General features: G+C 33.7%; 2 protein-coding genes and 1 pseudogene across 3 annotated transcripts; 1 reads left to right on the forward strand and 2 right to left on the reverse strand.

Annotated features, from left to right (window-relative positions):
• Nucleotides 1-47: 47 nt before the first annotated feature.
• Nucleotides 48-1,126, forward strand: LOC112765590 (uncharacterized). The gene has a single exon (XM_025811483.3). It carries the CDS (start codon nt 330-332, stop codon nt 783-785), a length of 456 nt encoding a protein of 151 aa, XP_025667268.1. The 5' UTR covers nt 48-329; the 3' UTR covers nt 786-1,126.
• Nucleotides 1,127-3,295: 2,169 nt separating this feature from the next.
• On the reverse strand, nt 3,296-4,180 carry LOC112767311 (uncharacterized; annotated as a pseudogene).
• Nucleotides 4,181-6,216: 2,036 nt separating this feature from the next.
• LOC112765252 (calcium-dependent protein kinase 26) lies at nt 6,217-12,475 on the reverse strand. 2 transcript variants are annotated; one of them, XM_025811169.3, is made up of 9 exons: nt 12,200-12,475; nt 11,139-12,001; nt 10,642-10,785; nt 10,382-10,534; nt 9,608-9,723; nt 8,990-9,157; nt 8,648-8,872; nt 7,983-8,114; nt 6,217-6,654 (listed from the first exon to the last, which is right to left on the reverse strand). In XM_025811169.3, exons 2-8 carry the CDS (start codon nt 11,896-11,898, stop codon nt 7,998-8,000), a joined length of 1,683 nt encoding a protein of 560 aa, XP_025666954.1. In that variant the 5' UTR covers nt 11,899-12,001; nt 12,200-12,475; the 3' UTR covers nt 6,217-6,654; nt 7,983-7,997. The 2 variants fall into 2 exon arrangements, with proteins under 2 accessions (XP_025666954.1, XP_025666953.1); XM_025811168.2 differs by having other exon boundaries at nt 12,143-12,422.
• Nucleotides 12,476-16,320: the final 3,845 nt, after the last annotated feature.

Here is a 16,320-nt window from a genome sequence, read left to right on the forward strand (position 1 = left end):
TAGGATTTTTCATTGTAAGTATAACATTTCGCATAAACCAAACCAAAGCAACTAACGAAGAGAAGGGGAGACGGGCGTAAACGTCGTTGACCCCACAAACAGAATAAAACAGGCTGTGATGGAGCTGTGAAGGTTACATTTCACCGCTCAAGAGTTGTTATGTATGTTTAATGATTTATTTTCTCCTTGCCACATGATATCCTAGCTAGCTGCTTTGTGCTTTCTCATTAGAGGAATCTGGTTCAATTCAGCGGAATAGACGTAGGTGGTGGTGGTGTGGGGTGGCTTCAGCATTACGTAGTAGAGAGACACACATACAGAGAGAGATCATGAGCTTCAAAGCGTCGCTTCCAGTGTCGCAGACAAAGTGTAAACTCTTCCATGAAGGATCAGGATCAATTCGCAGACGCCTCTCATCCATGTCACTGAGGATCCAACCCAGCGGCCCAGCTGTTGCATCGTCTTGGTCACTCCCCAGATCCAAGTCGCTCTTGTCGGTGGGTGACTATGCAGGCACCTCCATCAGGAAATGGTGGGAGTGGGGATGGGCTTGGATCCTATCCAGGAAGCCCGTCTTCGCCAGAGATCTTGAGATGAACAAGCAAGAAACCCAGATCCTTGGCTCCCACGATAGGGGCACTTGGAGGCACGTTCTCTATAAGCTCCGCTCTGAGATCCGAAGGCTCGTCGCTTCTGTTTCTGATCCCGTAGGCCTTCCTCAATCTGACAGGTCCCATCATCGTCATTCTGTTGCAACTGCAAGCCCCACAACTCAATCTTCGTAGTTACCTTTATCTTCCATCCGCAACCGGAATCACTCCTGCCTGGTCCACATATACCTATAACCATATATGCCTTCTATCCTTCCAATAAATTAGTCTTTGAAGATCCCTCCATAATTCCAATTACTTTTTGTTTGCCTAGCTTGTGCGATTCCTTTATTTCCTATTCTTCTTGCTGTATGTTATTAATTCTTCTTTCTTTTTTCATTCGCTTCATCTATGTATAATAATTCTCTGTTTCTTCATTCTTGTCCGGCCAATATCTGGCTCACACAAAGCTCTGTACCAGATTATATGCATTATATTTATATTTATCTGTTGTATAATGGAGTTGTTGAACAAAACTGCTGGATCTCGTTACAGGATTTTTCGTTGCAAACTCGTTTCTATCATTCAACCTTGCCGGTTTGGTTTCGTCTTTCCCTCCTTTTTCTTTTGTTTTTGGTGTAAGCTAGCTAGTTGTTATCTAGTTCTACAAATATTACTGGCTGGAAAGGGTAAAGGGTTTAGATTAATGATTTTCTATTTCCGTTTCCCCTAAATATGGGACCGCGTTTCCGATTATTGAAGTCCACCTACGTCCTCTTAAATGGATTCTCTCCATTTTTTGTTACGAGAGAAAATAGAGTGTGATATTTTATTTTTTATTCTATAAGTGAGATTAAAAATTAATAAAAATAATAACAATAAATAATAAAATTAAACACTCAACACTATTCAATTTTTTTTTATTAGAGAGGAATCCTCTCCTGTCCTCTCATGTTTTTTAATTTATTTGTTTACTTTACCGTTTCTGTCGGCGCCTAGAATCCAATAGTTTGAAGTTCTGTACAAATGTATTTCTGTAAATGTCAAATGATAATTAAATTTCTTTTAAAGTTTTAATCATACATTGATGAGGATATGGATAAATTACATAACCGTGGATACAATTGTATATTGAACAAAAAAATAAACAAAAAGAAAGTACTTAGTTCTTGTAAACAATAACATTATAACAACAACTTAGCAATATGACTCAACATTATATTGTTGAGGAGAATATAACTTTAACTTGTTCTTTTTAAAAGCAAGTGTTATTAATTATCAAAAAGAAAACAATGATATAGTAAGAATTTAAGAACATATACGTATAAAGTTCATAGTTAAAATGATTTTTGAAAGATCACTTTTATATATATATATATATATATATATATATATATATATATATATATATATATATATATATATATATATATATTAATTTGATTATCAAAATATCAAACATTTTAAATTAGTTTTGAAAAACTATAAATAAACGTTAAAAAGATAATAATTTAAAATTATATTATTTAACTTAACGTCTATAATTATATATATATAACATTTATAATTATAATTTTATTAAATATAATATTATATATCTATTTCAGTAATAAATAATAAATATAAACAAAAATAAAAATGATAAATTATAACTATTTTTTACTCTAAACTTTGACCTCCAAATATTTTCAAAAATATAATTTTGAGTTAAATTACTTTTTTTTGTTTGTTGCATGATAACATATGACCCGTCGAATAAAATAATTAATTTGAGGCTCTTATGCAAAATTTGAACTAATATACACGTGATTTTTAATTCGAATTAGATTAATTCGATTTATATAGATATGTATATATGATTTTGATATAACGATATTGTGTTAGGATATTTATGAAATATTGGAGATGATTTGGTTTAACGATATATTTTATCCAAAAAAAATAATTGTAATTGCACCACTTATAAAATGATAGTGTATCAAAAACAAATTTAATTATTAAATACTTACAGTTATATCTCTAAGAAACAAAAAAACCTATATGCCTCATTTTTCTCGATAGTGCTAATTATTCGGCCGCAATAAAATTTTAGGAACCTTGCCCTTCTCTCAATTAAATATTTAATGATGGTAATTTAATCCCAATTAAAGTATTAAGCATGTGGTAAAACAAAAATATTTGGGGAAAAAATTGGCCTCAAGCAATACAAAATTAATTTATTTTGCATTGTTGAATTATCGTTTATTTTATTTTATATTTTTAACTATTACTAAAATAATTGAATAATATTAGTTGTAATAAACATTACATACATAAAATTATGAATTTTAAGTTAAATAAAATAACTTATGTCATTGTCTCCCGGTTAGATTAAATTTTTATAATGGTCCCTAAAAGATTCACGATTTTAGTTTCTTAAATCCAAAATTCAATATATTGGTTCTTGAGATCTAGTTTCAGGTACCATATTAGTCTTTAGAAACTTTTTAAGGCCAAGTCAATGAATAAAGTACTGAGTTAGCTCTGAGCCTCTGATTTATCATGGTGGACACATGGCTAAACGATGTTATTTTATTTTGACGCTTAAATAAGGTAAAAACAAAGATTTGTTGGAGAATGAAGGGAGATAAAACAATTTGCACATTATATAAACTTTTCTTCGTCTTCTCATTTTTGTTGAGTTAAATCCAAAGTGATCTCTGAAATTCACAAAATGCACCGATTTAGTCCCTAGTTTCCCAATTGCACTAATTACGTCCTCCAGATTGTAAAAAATGCATCAACGTGGTCCCTCTCAAATTTTCCGTTCATATTGCTTGCCGGCGGGAGTGACGTGGCGAATGATTGCCACACTGGAGGATGGAAAACGTCGTTGTATTGGCAATCACTCTTCTCCCGCTCCTTCTCGTGCTTCTCCCTCTTCAACCTCTCTTCCTTCAACTCCTCCAAAGTCTTCCTCCAATTCTTCTTCTTGTTCTCATTCTTCACTTCCCTATCACTATCATCCCCACCGCCCTTCTCATCGGCGCTATTACGAATCTCAAGATACCAAGGCATCTTCACACCCTTCCCTGCTACCCTATACCCTAACCTATACTTCTCATCCTCGGGACCCACCACCACCCCCGAGGACTTCCCTTCTTCTTTCTTCATCTTCTTCTCCTTCTTCCACCCTTCCCTTTCCCCTAACAACTCCTTCCTCTTCTCGGTTTCTCGTACAGGATCGAAAATCTTAATCCCCTCGAACAAGTTAATGTGTCTGTTGTCACCCGAATTCTTCAATTCCGGTTGTTCTTCTTCTTCCTTCCCCTTCTCTTCCTTTACCTTGGCCTTAATGAGAGGAGCCAAACCCCTGGCGGTGCGGAGGCGCTCAAGGCGGAGCTCGGCGTCGCACTTGATCTGCTCGTCTCTGGCGGCTTGCTCCTCGTCGCGCGGACCTTTTCCCTGTTCTCGTAGTTGTAGATGTTCCACCGCTTCTGCGAGAGAGTGTTGAGGCCGCCATGGCCTCCCATTTTCGGTAGCTTAACGATTTAGTTTGCTAAGGTTGGAGATTATTGGCTGTGAAATTTGTATATCGATGAACTATGAGCTTGATGATAGGCCTCTTTCAATTTTTCCAGCGAGAGATACGATATTGATAACAAATTTGCAATACTTTGTTGTGAATTTAGTTTGGAACACGTTGTGTGTCCGCAGGTGTAATTGGGAATTCTGAAAACCCTAAGACAATACTGTAAGGGGCTAAATAGTGATAGTACAAAGTAACCTATGCCAAATCAATATGATCCTTCTTCTCTATCTTCAATTTGTGTCGTCTCTCCATGTGGCTTCCTGCAACCAAGGAGATGGAAGGTGAAAAAAATTCAATGCCGGAAGAACAAGAACAAAAAAAATTAAGAAATTAATTAAGCAAATTAACAAACGAATACAACACAGCAAGAACACAGCAAAGAGAGGACTCACCTACTAGAATTTCGGCGAGAACGGCGAGAAGCAAAGCAACACAGAAAGACCGCGAGAAGCACCGTAATAGGATAGAACTACGAGCATCATGGCGAGGAGGGTAAGAAGTTGCTCAGCCAACATGGACAGAAGGGGACGACAACTTTAGAGTTGGGGATGATGGCTTGGGACTCTAGCGTGGTAATCACTTGCCACGTCACTCCCGCCGGCAAGAAATATGAACGAAAGAGGGACCACATTGATGCATTTTTTGGAATCTGGAGGACGTAATTAGTGCAATTGGGAAGTCAGGGACTAAATCGGTGCATTTTGTGAATCTCACGGACCAATTTGGGGATTTAACTCCATTTTTGTCTTATTTAAGCGCCAAAATAAAACAACATTGTTTAGTCCTCTATGTAGAGTGGCAAGTCAGAGAATATTCAACACTGCACTTACTAATTCAGTGCTAGAAAAGGTCCAGAGATCAATATGGTGCTCAAAGTTGATTGGATCTTAGAGACCACTATAGTGAATTTTGGATTTAAGGGACTAAAATAGTGAACGTTGTGTATCTCCAGAATCACTTTGGGGATTTGGTCCTCCCGATCATAATTGTAATAAAGATTTAGAGACAATAAAAAATCAGTTCAAATAATCCAATATTATTTTATTTAGTACTAATTGATTATGACATTTTTACACGTATAAATGTTTTTGTAACCAAGTTTAACTAAGTTAGCACAAGCCCAACAACAAAAAAAAATGTTGATGTGTCACCGCTTTTCCGTCTTCATGCTTTTTAGCATAGAAAATTTTGTTGGAAAGCACAGGAACTTATTGACATAGCACATGAATTTTTGCTGCGAATATATTTTGTTGGTTGGGTGAATCAATTGTGGTCTTTTAAAATTTTCTATGTTGTTCATCAAAATTTTTGTGTTGTGAATCAAAATTTTTTGTGTTGTGCACCAAATTTTTCACACTATGTATTTTGCAAGGTTCTAAAAACCGGTTTGAATTGGCCGGTCGAACCGGTCAAACTGTGAATCGGTAAGGATTCCGATTCGGTCAAAAGCTATAACCGTTATTTCTAAAAATTGTTATTAGATTGTCGAACCTGTCGAGAACCATCCGGTCAAACCGAATTGAGACTCAACTAGTTTTCAGATTTTTTCTTCAAACGGTATCGTTTTATTCACTAATAAAGAAAAGAAAACGGTGAACCCCTGAACCCTAATCCCCTTCCCTTCGTCAGTAGCATCTTGCATAGTCGCTTCCAAACTCCTCCCGCCAAAGAAATTAGGTAGAGCTATCACTAAGACTGGAAGTGAGTCAAGCCAACTCATGAACTAGCTCGAACTTGACTCGTTAATAGCTCGATAAGCTAAATTCGTGAGCTAGTGACCAAACTTAAACTCATATAATAAATGAGTCAAATTTAAATTTGAATAAACTCAACTCATTGCACCGTAAATTTGTATTATTTCTAGTAAATCGAAGTTTCTCCTCATTACTCGTTGTCAAGTTGCTTAGTCAGCATATACATTACTCCATACAAATTTTTATAAAAAATTATAAATTTTAAGTCCAGTTTAACACCATACAGTAGTTCGTAATATAGATTAGATGACTATTTCAAAATTACGTATGGAAAATTAACTATTATTAATAAAGGCATAAATTTAATTGAAAAACAAGCCAGCTGAGATATATTATGTGTCTACTTTCACATCAACAGTCAACACATCCAAACAGGCTTCATAGTTCGCCCAAACCATCAACTTCACTCGTGTAAAACTCTACATCCGTAAAATCAAAACCTTTCAAATCCTTCTACTTCGACTATTAACAGAATTCCCCTACATGAAAGTACAGAAAAATAACGACTAACTTGAAACAGCTGTTACGTTGAAACTGGAGTTTACAAAGATCAAAATAACTTTCGCAATCATTCATACAGCACATAAATGCAAACAATTGAGGAGTGTTCATGGGACAGCATCTATGATCCCCCATTCTTCTTGCATGCGAGTGGATCCCTGTGCAGGATAGCAACAAATCTTTTTCTTTATAAAAGATTCATGCTCTATTTTTCTCTTTCTGGATTTTGCTGTACAACCTGTCAAAATTGCATGTAATAATAATACATGAGGCACAAGCATGGAACATGCGAGTGAAATCACAAGCAACGTCACTTTGGTACTTTGTTCATATACATAAATTTATGGAGGGAGTTCCAGTGTTACTATAACTAAAACCTTCCCTCTAAAATACAAGAACCATTTAATGCATGTTCTAGTAGGAACAACTATAAGCAGTCGTTCTTGACTTTTTTGTGATTTCCAACTATTATAAATAAAAGTATGTAGTGGTGGTTTCTCTTGGAGCTCACATCAAATGTGTACCAGAAGCATGAAAGAATTTCTATTTTCTCCTAAAACATTATCCTATATTACTCATTTCTATCAGCAATACAAAGCTAACACTTATTTGGGCTAACTGTCAGCATACAAACTAAGGCGCGACATAGTCTCTTGTTCAAATTGCTTCTCCATCAAGACATGCTCTAATACATTGTTAAGGTGCAGAACCAATGGCCTATATTTAACAAAATCTGACGATAAGTGAGTCACACGCACCCAAAGTTTGGTCATTAAGATATAAGCCCTTTTATATACTTGTTTCTACCATATAACAAAAATTGCAAAAAGGTTTATTAGCAACTTGACTCATATACACCCTAAGTTTATGCCGAACTTCTGCTTGATATCACCAATTTTATGTGAACCACCTTCCAGAGACTGAACAATTATTAATGTTTCACTCTCTGGTTAAATCTGTTGAGGTTAAACCACTTAGTTTGTTGGTTTTAATCAGAAGAAGGGTAGAGAGAAGGGACTCTTTTATCTTTTGTTAAGATGAATTAGGACAATCGGAGACCTTCTCTTGAATTAGGGGTTCCTACTTGTGTGCTGTTTACATCGATCTGGGAATAATATTTTGTTTTCTCAACATGCTTCTATCATCTCTGATTACCAATTCTAACACTATTTTATAAATAATTTAACCCATAATATAGTAAATTTCAAATCCTATCTTGTACCTCCCCCTGATTTTCTTCCTTTGCTGCAAATCTTAAGTTGTTATTTCCATTTATATTGATAACATCATTAACACTTATCAAGATATTTAAACACATCAATCGTAAAATGCACTCATAATGACAACAATGTATGAATATTAATTAAAACATCAAGTGCCAAATTACCACTGAGAAATCAAAGCAATGGGATGTAGCAAACAATGAGGAGAACTATGTTATCCATCTAAGGCATTGATTCACAAATACAGAAGTTTGTTGATTATTAAAGGACATATTAAGAAGTATATAAAGGAAGGCGTATAAGCTTGGAGACTAAGTTCTGCTTTAATCAAAGCCAAAAGTACCTGCACCGATGAGAATCAGACACCTGGTGCATCTCTCATGCTTAAATTCAGGCTGTTGCGCATAGTCCTCCTTCCAATTCCAGCATTGCCTTGCATCATGGCAGCAAATTCACCATAATCAATCCTTCCATCCTAAAAAGTGAAAAGGAGGGCGGGCAGACAAAGCCATTAAATATTGCCCCAAAAGAGAGTGAAGCAACTTAAAAAATTAAATAATTAGATGCAAAAAAGAATCATGCTTGCCAAATCCACAAAATTCAGGTATGATACTTCAAATGTATTAAACGCATGAAAGAAGTAATGAATCAACTACTTTTGCAAGTGTAAGAAATTGAAATGTAATATTTATTTAATTACCAAAAAATTAATTTAGATGTAATATAATACAAACTTGTATTGCTTCATCAAAACTTAAGGATCTAAACTAAAATATTGTATTAAGACTTCAGATAACATTCTTCTTTTTGATATACCAAATTCTCATATGAAAGTCCAGAAATGTAGCATAAAAAGATATTTGTATTGATTATAACATGCAAGCATCTTTACTCCGCAGAACATTCAAAATAGATTTCAAAAATAAAAAACAAGGATTGGTCAAGAATGAAGAGTAAAAAGCCAACAATTCCCTAAGCCAGTATATACTACAAGTCAAAATGACTTACATTATCTTGATCAACTTCCCTAATAATATCTTCAAGAAAAACGTCAGTCATGTTATGTTCTATACAAGCTTGTTGAAGTTCGTCAACTGTAATATAGCCACTCCCATCCTTGTCAAAATATCGAAATGCTGCAATGAGATGTTCCTCGCGCTCTAGCTTGTTGAGATGAATTGTTGCAGCGATAAACTCTCCATAATCTATAGTCCCACTATTGTCCACATCAGCCTGAAATAACAAATGTTTCAGCTGGATGGAACACAATGTGAACAAAAGGGAGGAAAATAAAGAAGGGGGTAGGTACACAAAATACAGATGGATAATTTTCATAGAACTATGCCCTACCGCCTCCATAAGATCACGTATTTCTGTATCCTTAAGGGTTGACCCATATCTTCTTAGACCAGCTTTAAGCTCATCAAAAGTAATTGCACCACTGTTATCAGTATCCATAGCTTGAAACATCTCTCTCAAACCAGCAATCTCCTCTTCGGACAAACTTTCAGCAATTACCTATGAAGACAGCATAACAAGCAATTGTAACTGTTTATCCAAAGATAAAAAAATGTATTCAGTTGCCCCAAAAATTCTAGTTCCTTTTGGATTTTGCTCATTAATCATTACTTCATTAGTGACACAGCATGTAATGCTCAAAGACAACTTTGTATCTCAGAACCAAGATATAAAAACTGAAAGAGGAGTATTTAAAATAATAAGTGAAATTATGTAGCTTTAATAAAACAAAATGATAACAGATGAAAGACCATAGAAAAAGAAGAGTGAGTAGAGAAGTATAACGTGAGGTTCATTATTGAAGAAGTGCATAAAATTTTTGTTGACTACATGAGCGAAGAACCAAAATTACATTATATACCAGAATGTGCTTTCTATCTACTTCACAATGAAATACAAGCATACATTCATAACTAAGCAAATACTCAAGAATCCATTAGCTTCACTTACCCGCAAAGCCATCTTCTTTAGTTTGTTCATTGCAGAGAACTGTTTAAGGCGGGAAAGAACAGCAGGGTCCAATGCTCTGTCAGGGGCAACTCCATTTTCACATATCCATGGATGACCTAAACAAATAACATTAACATCATCTCATCTACATGTTATATCAAATCATCTTTTATCTATTACATTAAAGGGATCGGGAGGTTTCAAATCCAATTTTTCTTTTTAAAAAATGTCATTCGCTTTATCTTCTCCATAATAATGGTTTTACGATTCAAATCTATTTACATCTACAAAATCTAACCAGATCTATTTTTTAAACTTAAATATCATATATTTTATTCTAAAAGTATTAAAGCAAATCAACAGCCACTTTTAATCATGTAGATAAGTGCATTGAAATAATAAAAGCCATTATATTCTCATTATTTGCAAATTTATTCCTCTCCTTTGTTTTACATACCTGACAAAAATATTAGGCTCATGTGTAAAATTGAAGTTTGCTTTCAAAGAAACAAAAAACTTCCAAGTATCAAATATTTTAAAAAGGTGTAGTTCTTCATAGGTAACTCTAAAATAACACGAATAAGGTCTGGAAACAATTTTGGAAGTATGAATAACGGGGAAAAACCAATTTTTTGTGCTTAGCCTCCACTTTATCTACTAAGAAATAACACTCACCGAGCATCTACTAAAAAGAAACAATATCTATTGTATGCGTATCATGGTGAACCTTGTCTATAATTTATAGTACTTTAGCAGAACAATACGTGAACATACATAACACTTCATGAGCTGTCAACCGTTCTGAAGGCCGAGAACACAGCATCTTTCTAATCAGATCTTTAGCACTATCAGAAATTAAAGGCCATGGATCAGAGTCGAAATCTATATGCCCCTTCAAAACAGCATCAAATATACCCTGCTGGGTTTCTGAATTCCAAAAGAAGAAACTCAGTGGTGTCACAGATCATAAACTGAGGGAGAGGAGATAAAAAATAAAATAAACAAAGGTGTCACCACTCAGAAGCACCAAATACCTGCCCAAAACGGCGGCACTCCACTAAGTAATATGTATAGAATGACGCCCGCTGTCCACACATCTGCTTCGGGGCCATAATGCTTGAGGAGAACCTCAGGAGCAACATAGTACGGACTGCCAACCACGTCAGTGAATACTTGACCTGAGGCATTAAGATTGAAGGGTATGTTATGTTATGGTGTTCCCCAGTCAGTAACCTACTAATAATTATGAGCAAGGTAAGTTGGAGAAAAGAGTAAATAACAAATTGGTATTTAAATACATCAGGGCACACTTGAGGATAGTCAGCACTCAGCAGCATGAAAAAAAGACCAAAAAGAAACAAGCATTTATGATATATTAAATGTGCCTGCCTAAGGTACAAATCTTTGCAATAAAACGAAAGTAATGTTGCAAAAAGATAAGTAGAAACATAAGAAGGATACATAAAGATGGAAAAACGTTTCAGTATGATGATATTATAAAGTGAAAGGCACAGAAAGGACTGGTTGTTACCTGGTTTGAAGAAAACAGAGAGGCCAAAGTCAATTGCTTTAAGAGAGAAATCATCATCCTTATTAACCAACAAGAAGTTTTCAGGCTTAAGATCTCTATGCATAACCCCGAGGGAATGGCAAGTCTCAACAACTCCAACAATGATTTTGGTCAACTCAGCAGCCTTCCTCTCGGTGTAGTGGCCCCTTTGGATGATGCGATCAAACAACTCACCCCCAGAACAAAGCTCCATGACAATATGGACGTAGAGAGGATCCTCATAAGCACCCTTGATGGTGACGATGTTCTTGTGACCAGCTAAATGGTGCATTATTTGAATTTCTCTCCTAACGTCTTCCACGTCCTCCTTGGAAATCAACTTCCTCTTGGAGATGGATTTACATGCGTATTCGATGTTGGTGGAATTCTCGGTGCATAAATAAGTGGTGCCAAATTGGCCCTGACCCAGTTTGCGGCCAAGAGTATAGAGATCACGAATGTTGTGAGTCTTATGACCCAGGACATAATAAGCTTGGTTGTCGGGGCCTCTGCGCATGATGGTGTCCTTCTTGAAGGGTAGATTTCTCTTGTTGTTGTTGATGTTGTTGTTGTTGTTGTTGTTGTTGTTGCTGTTGTTGTTGTCTGCTGAATTGGGATTCTGCTTGGGGAGGTGCTCTGAGTCGGAGGGGTCAGAAGGATTGCTGCGCCTGGAGGGGTCTTCGGGCTGGCTGAAGCCCTGAAAATATTTTCCTCTCAAAGATCCACGGCATGTGTTGCCCATCAAACAATACGATTCTGTATTACGCCCGTTTCCTCATCCAACAATCTCTCATCAGTTTCTCTTATGCGCTAAGCTGCTGTGCTCACGAGTCACGATCAAAATCCTAATAATCACAATCACAGCCATACGAATCAGAGATCAATTCATTTTTAAACACGTAGCTGGATTTTTAGATAAATAAATAAAGGAAAAACTACGACAGCAGTAGCAACATCAACAACAAATAGAATCCAAATAACCGTACCAGAACAGGCAGAAGGTGAGGATGGAAAAGGAAAGAGGACGAATGGATAATATTAACCTCTCATGCTTTGTTTTCCATTCAATTCAATTCATTTCTCTCCTGCAGCTCCGACAGATCTTCGGAAAATAAGTTTTTCTTTTTCTCTTTTTATATTTGGGTTATTTGTTAATTTTAGGATGGATATGGTATTTGACTATTTGTATATTTGTAGCGGTTCCTGCCGAGAAACATCGGAGGTGGTCAGTGCTGACCAGCTGCGTCTACTGTAGAATTTTCAATTAAATATCACGCGTCTTTCTTTTTCTCCTTAAAAGAAAAATTTGTCCCTGTCTTGAATTTTTTTTAAATAAAAGTTGAAATTTATAATTTTTAGGTAGAATACTTTAATTTTTAATAAATTTTTAATAAAAATTTAGATAATTTTTCTTCTGAGATAGATTAATTCTTTCGTTCTTTTTAACAAAATTTTTAATATATACGTTAAAAAAATAAGTCCTTAATAAATAAATAAATAAGTAGAAACTAATATTTTTCAACCAATAATCAGTTAATAATTTTCTCTTTTATTTATAATAACAACTCAAATCTTTAATCTCTGTTTACTTATCATTTTGTTAGCTAATTATAGTCTAAAATAACTATTTTCCTAACAAAATCATAAATTTATTATAAAATATTTAATTAAAAAATATTATTATAAGATACACTAGTTTTTTATATGTTCGGACTAATCTATCTTAATTTTTTAAAATTTCTAAAATAACAAAAATTTATTCAAACCAAAGCGTCTAATTTATATATTTTTAATATTAATTTGGTTATAACACTTTTTTTCAAATAAATTTAAAGTTTATTTAAAAAACAAATTAAATGATATTAAATATTAAAATATTTTTTATTTTTGGGAGTGGAAAAAAATAGGTGAACCTCACCCAGTTATGATCAAAATGACGTTAATCTAATTTTGATTAATTTTTAAAATTTGTGATGTATTTATATTAGTCTTTAAAAACAATAACTTATCCTTTAGAATGAGAATAGTCTGAATAATATTATTTTTAGTTGGAGTCTTAGACAAAGAGATTCTATGTCACTCTATTTTTTTGTGTTATATATGAAGAAATTGACATGTTTTATTTTTTCATCAGATTAATTTAAGTTTGTGGGAGCCAGTTGCTGTTTTTAAAAGGAGACCAAAAATATCCCATTTAATGTTTGCAGATGACTTGTTTCTATTCTGTAAAATTACAAAGAAATAAGTGCAAAATGTGATGTTAATTTTAAAGACTTTTTGTAAAGCATCTGGGATGAAGATTAATGTGAAAAAAGTCTAACGCTTTGCTCCAAGAATATCTCTGCAACAAAGAAAGAGGTTTTCACTGAGGTATACTCTATCAGAATTGTTCAGGACTTGGGCAAGTATCTTGGAGTTACCCTTAGCCATTCTAAGGTGACTCGTTCAGCTTTCAATGGTGTCCTGTATAAGATTTAGAGTAGACTAGCAAGGTGGAAAGAGAGTTTACTCAATCGGGTTGGTAGACTCTACTTAGTTAATTCTGTTGCAGCTGCTATTCTTACATACCAGATGCATGTCTCTATTTTTTCCAAATGAATCATTAGTAAATTGGAATTTATGATGAAGAATTTTCTTTGGAAATGATAAGTTGATAGAAGAGAATTGAATCTTGTTAGTTGGAAGCTATTAGTTACTCCAAAAAAATATGGATGTTTGGGAATTAGAGATCTTTATTGTGTGAATATTGCTCTTCTTAGGAAGCTAGTTTGGACTTTTTTTCAGCAGTCAAACAAGTTATGGGTCCAATTGTTGGATGCCAAATATCGATAATCTTTATATGACTATTTTAGTTGCCCTAAGAACAATGACTCTCCTATTTGGAGGAGTCTTTGCAAGGCTTGAAAAGTGTTGAATGATAGGTTTTTTTTGGCGTATTGGAGATTTGAACCAGAATTTTTTGTTTTTTAACTGGAGGAGAGAATGACGGTTATCTAATGAGATGGATTATATTGACATTTTTTGTTCGAATCTCCGGATACAAGATATTTGTTCGGTTGGTAGGTGGCATTTGAATACTCTTTATTCTCATTTATCTCAAAATTTAAAACGTAATATCTTCTCTTACAATCTAAATGTGCAAGCAGGTTCGGAAGTGAGTTGGTATTAGTTTGGGTCTGCTGCCAAAGTCTATGACTCAAGTAATGGTTACTTGTGGTTGTGTAAGCAGCTGTTTGGTTGGGAGGAGCGGGAGAATTAGCTTTAGCTTTGGCGCCAGCTTGTTCCAGAAAAGCACAAATTTTTTGCTTGGCTGTGTTTTAAGGAGGTTCTTCCTACTGTAAGTTTTTAATTCAGAAGAGGGATGTCATCATCCGATAGGTGCTCAAGATATTTTTCTAGCCAAGAATCGGTTTTACATTGTATTCGAAATTGTCCAAAAACTCAGCTTGTATAGCATATAGATTGGATATTTCTTGTCATCCTTTGGATTTGAAGAACTGGTTCTTGTATCATAGCGGAGAGTATCCGTTCAAGTTTTTTTTCGAGACTTTGGTGGATATGGCGAGCAAGGAATAATGACATCTTTAATCCTCATGAAACTTTGTCTCCGAAAAAAGTGTTTTGTCTGGCATTAACTTAAGAAAAAGAGTTTAGGAATATTGTTTTAATTACAGCATATGTTCATTCCCTCTACTCTAAATAGTTCTTGGAATCCCCATCCACTGGTACTTTTAAGATTAATTGTGATGCTAATTATCCTAGTTCGGACGATAGTGTTGGTTTTGCTTGTGTTATTAGAGATTGTAATGAGAGTTTACAAAGGGAGTATTTGGGAATGATTAAGAGTAATAGTATTTTCAAGGGAAATTATTTGCTATTTGGAAAGAATATCTCTTAGCTTGGGATGTGAGTCAACGAGATGTTATTTATGAGACGAATTGTGTGGATTGTGGAAGCGTTTAATCTTGTTACTAATCACCAAGATGATTTTGGATTTATTGATCCATTAGTGCTGAAAATAAGAGATATCATACATTAGAATTGGCGTGTTGACTTTCGTTTGATTATGAGATATACAAATACAGTGGCAGACACTATGACAAAGATGGCGATGAAATCACAACTTTCTCATGTGGAGTTCCTTCACCTTGAGAGAAGTTTAAGAGTAGTCTTATACGAAACTGTCCCTATATTTAAGTAGTTATTTTGTTTTATTTGTTTTATTTTTTTTGTTTAGTTTATTTAAGTTAAAAAAAGACAACAACTTATTAAAAAAACAATGTGCACACACAAATTGTTGTATTCTATATTTAATAAAATAATTAATGATAAAAAATTATTTTTTACAATCAAATAAATATCAAAAGAATAATCAAATTTTTTTATAATAGTTAAATAAAATTTATTCATAAATATTAATATGTTTTCAAATGATAATTTGGTTTTTAGAAATTATTTGATTTTTTATTTAAAGACATAATACTACTAAATACTAACAGGTTATTTTTTGTTTAAATAATAATTATTAAAAAAATAACTTACTTGTGTTTAACTCCTTATTCAAAAAAATGTGAAATCATAACAACATTATTCGACTTGTATTTATCGTTTTACTTTTCTAATGGAAATGGCATTCTTTTGAATGTTTTAACTTTTAACCATGGTTGTCCTAATTAAGAAAAAATATCAAAATTTTAAAATTGAACATATATTCCAAATAGCAATAGCCTTCAATTTTATACAGTTAGCCATGTGATATATACTGTCATGTATCACAGTATTATGTCATGTATAACAGTATTAAGTTATTTCACTATCTTATTCTCACAGATTTTTATTCTAAAATATTGAAATCATTATAAACTATAAGTATATTATATTCCACTGGCTCATGGCAATTAGTATATTATAAGCTTAATTATGTTATTGTTTTTACAATTCTATTAATGTTTTAATTAAATCTTTATAATTTGAAAATTAGTTTAATTTTAATTTATTAATAGTGTAATATTTTACATAATCGTATAATCACATCCGTTCTTTTAGATAATTATTCACGCAATTAGTGTGAAAAATAGTTATTTTTACTATCTACTGTTGCATAATTGAATATACGTGTAAAATTATTTTACACTAACAGTATATTAAAATTAGTCAATGAGTT

The sequence above is a fragment of the Arachis hypogaea genome, chromosome 17 (genome assembly GCF_003086295.3).
Source record: "Arachis hypogaea cultivar Tifrunner chromosome 17, arahy.Tifrunner.gnm2.J5K5, whole genome shotgun sequence".
Taxonomy (NCBI): Eukaryota; Viridiplantae; Streptophyta; class Magnoliopsida; order Fabales; family Fabaceae; genus Arachis; species Arachis hypogaea.

Bases quoted from the DNA above. Each gene is read 5' to 3' on its own strand.
- LOC112765590 (XM_025811483.3), top strand. From the start codon at position 330: ATGAGCTTCAAAGCGTCGCTTCCAGTGTCGCAGACAAAGTGTAAACTC.
- LOC112765252 (XM_025811169.3), bottom strand. From the start codon at position 11,898: ATGGGCAACACATGCCGTGGATCTTTGAGAGGAAAATATTTTCAGGGC. The intron at 10,535-10,641 runs GTATTTGGTGCT...TTTGGAATTCAG, and splicing joins AGTGCCGCCGTTTTGGGCAG to AAACCCAGCAGGGTATATTT. The intron at 9,158-9,607 runs GTAAGTGAAGCT...CTGTCTTCATAG, and splicing joins TAAAGAAGATGGCTTTGCGG to GTAATTGCTGAAAGTTTGTC.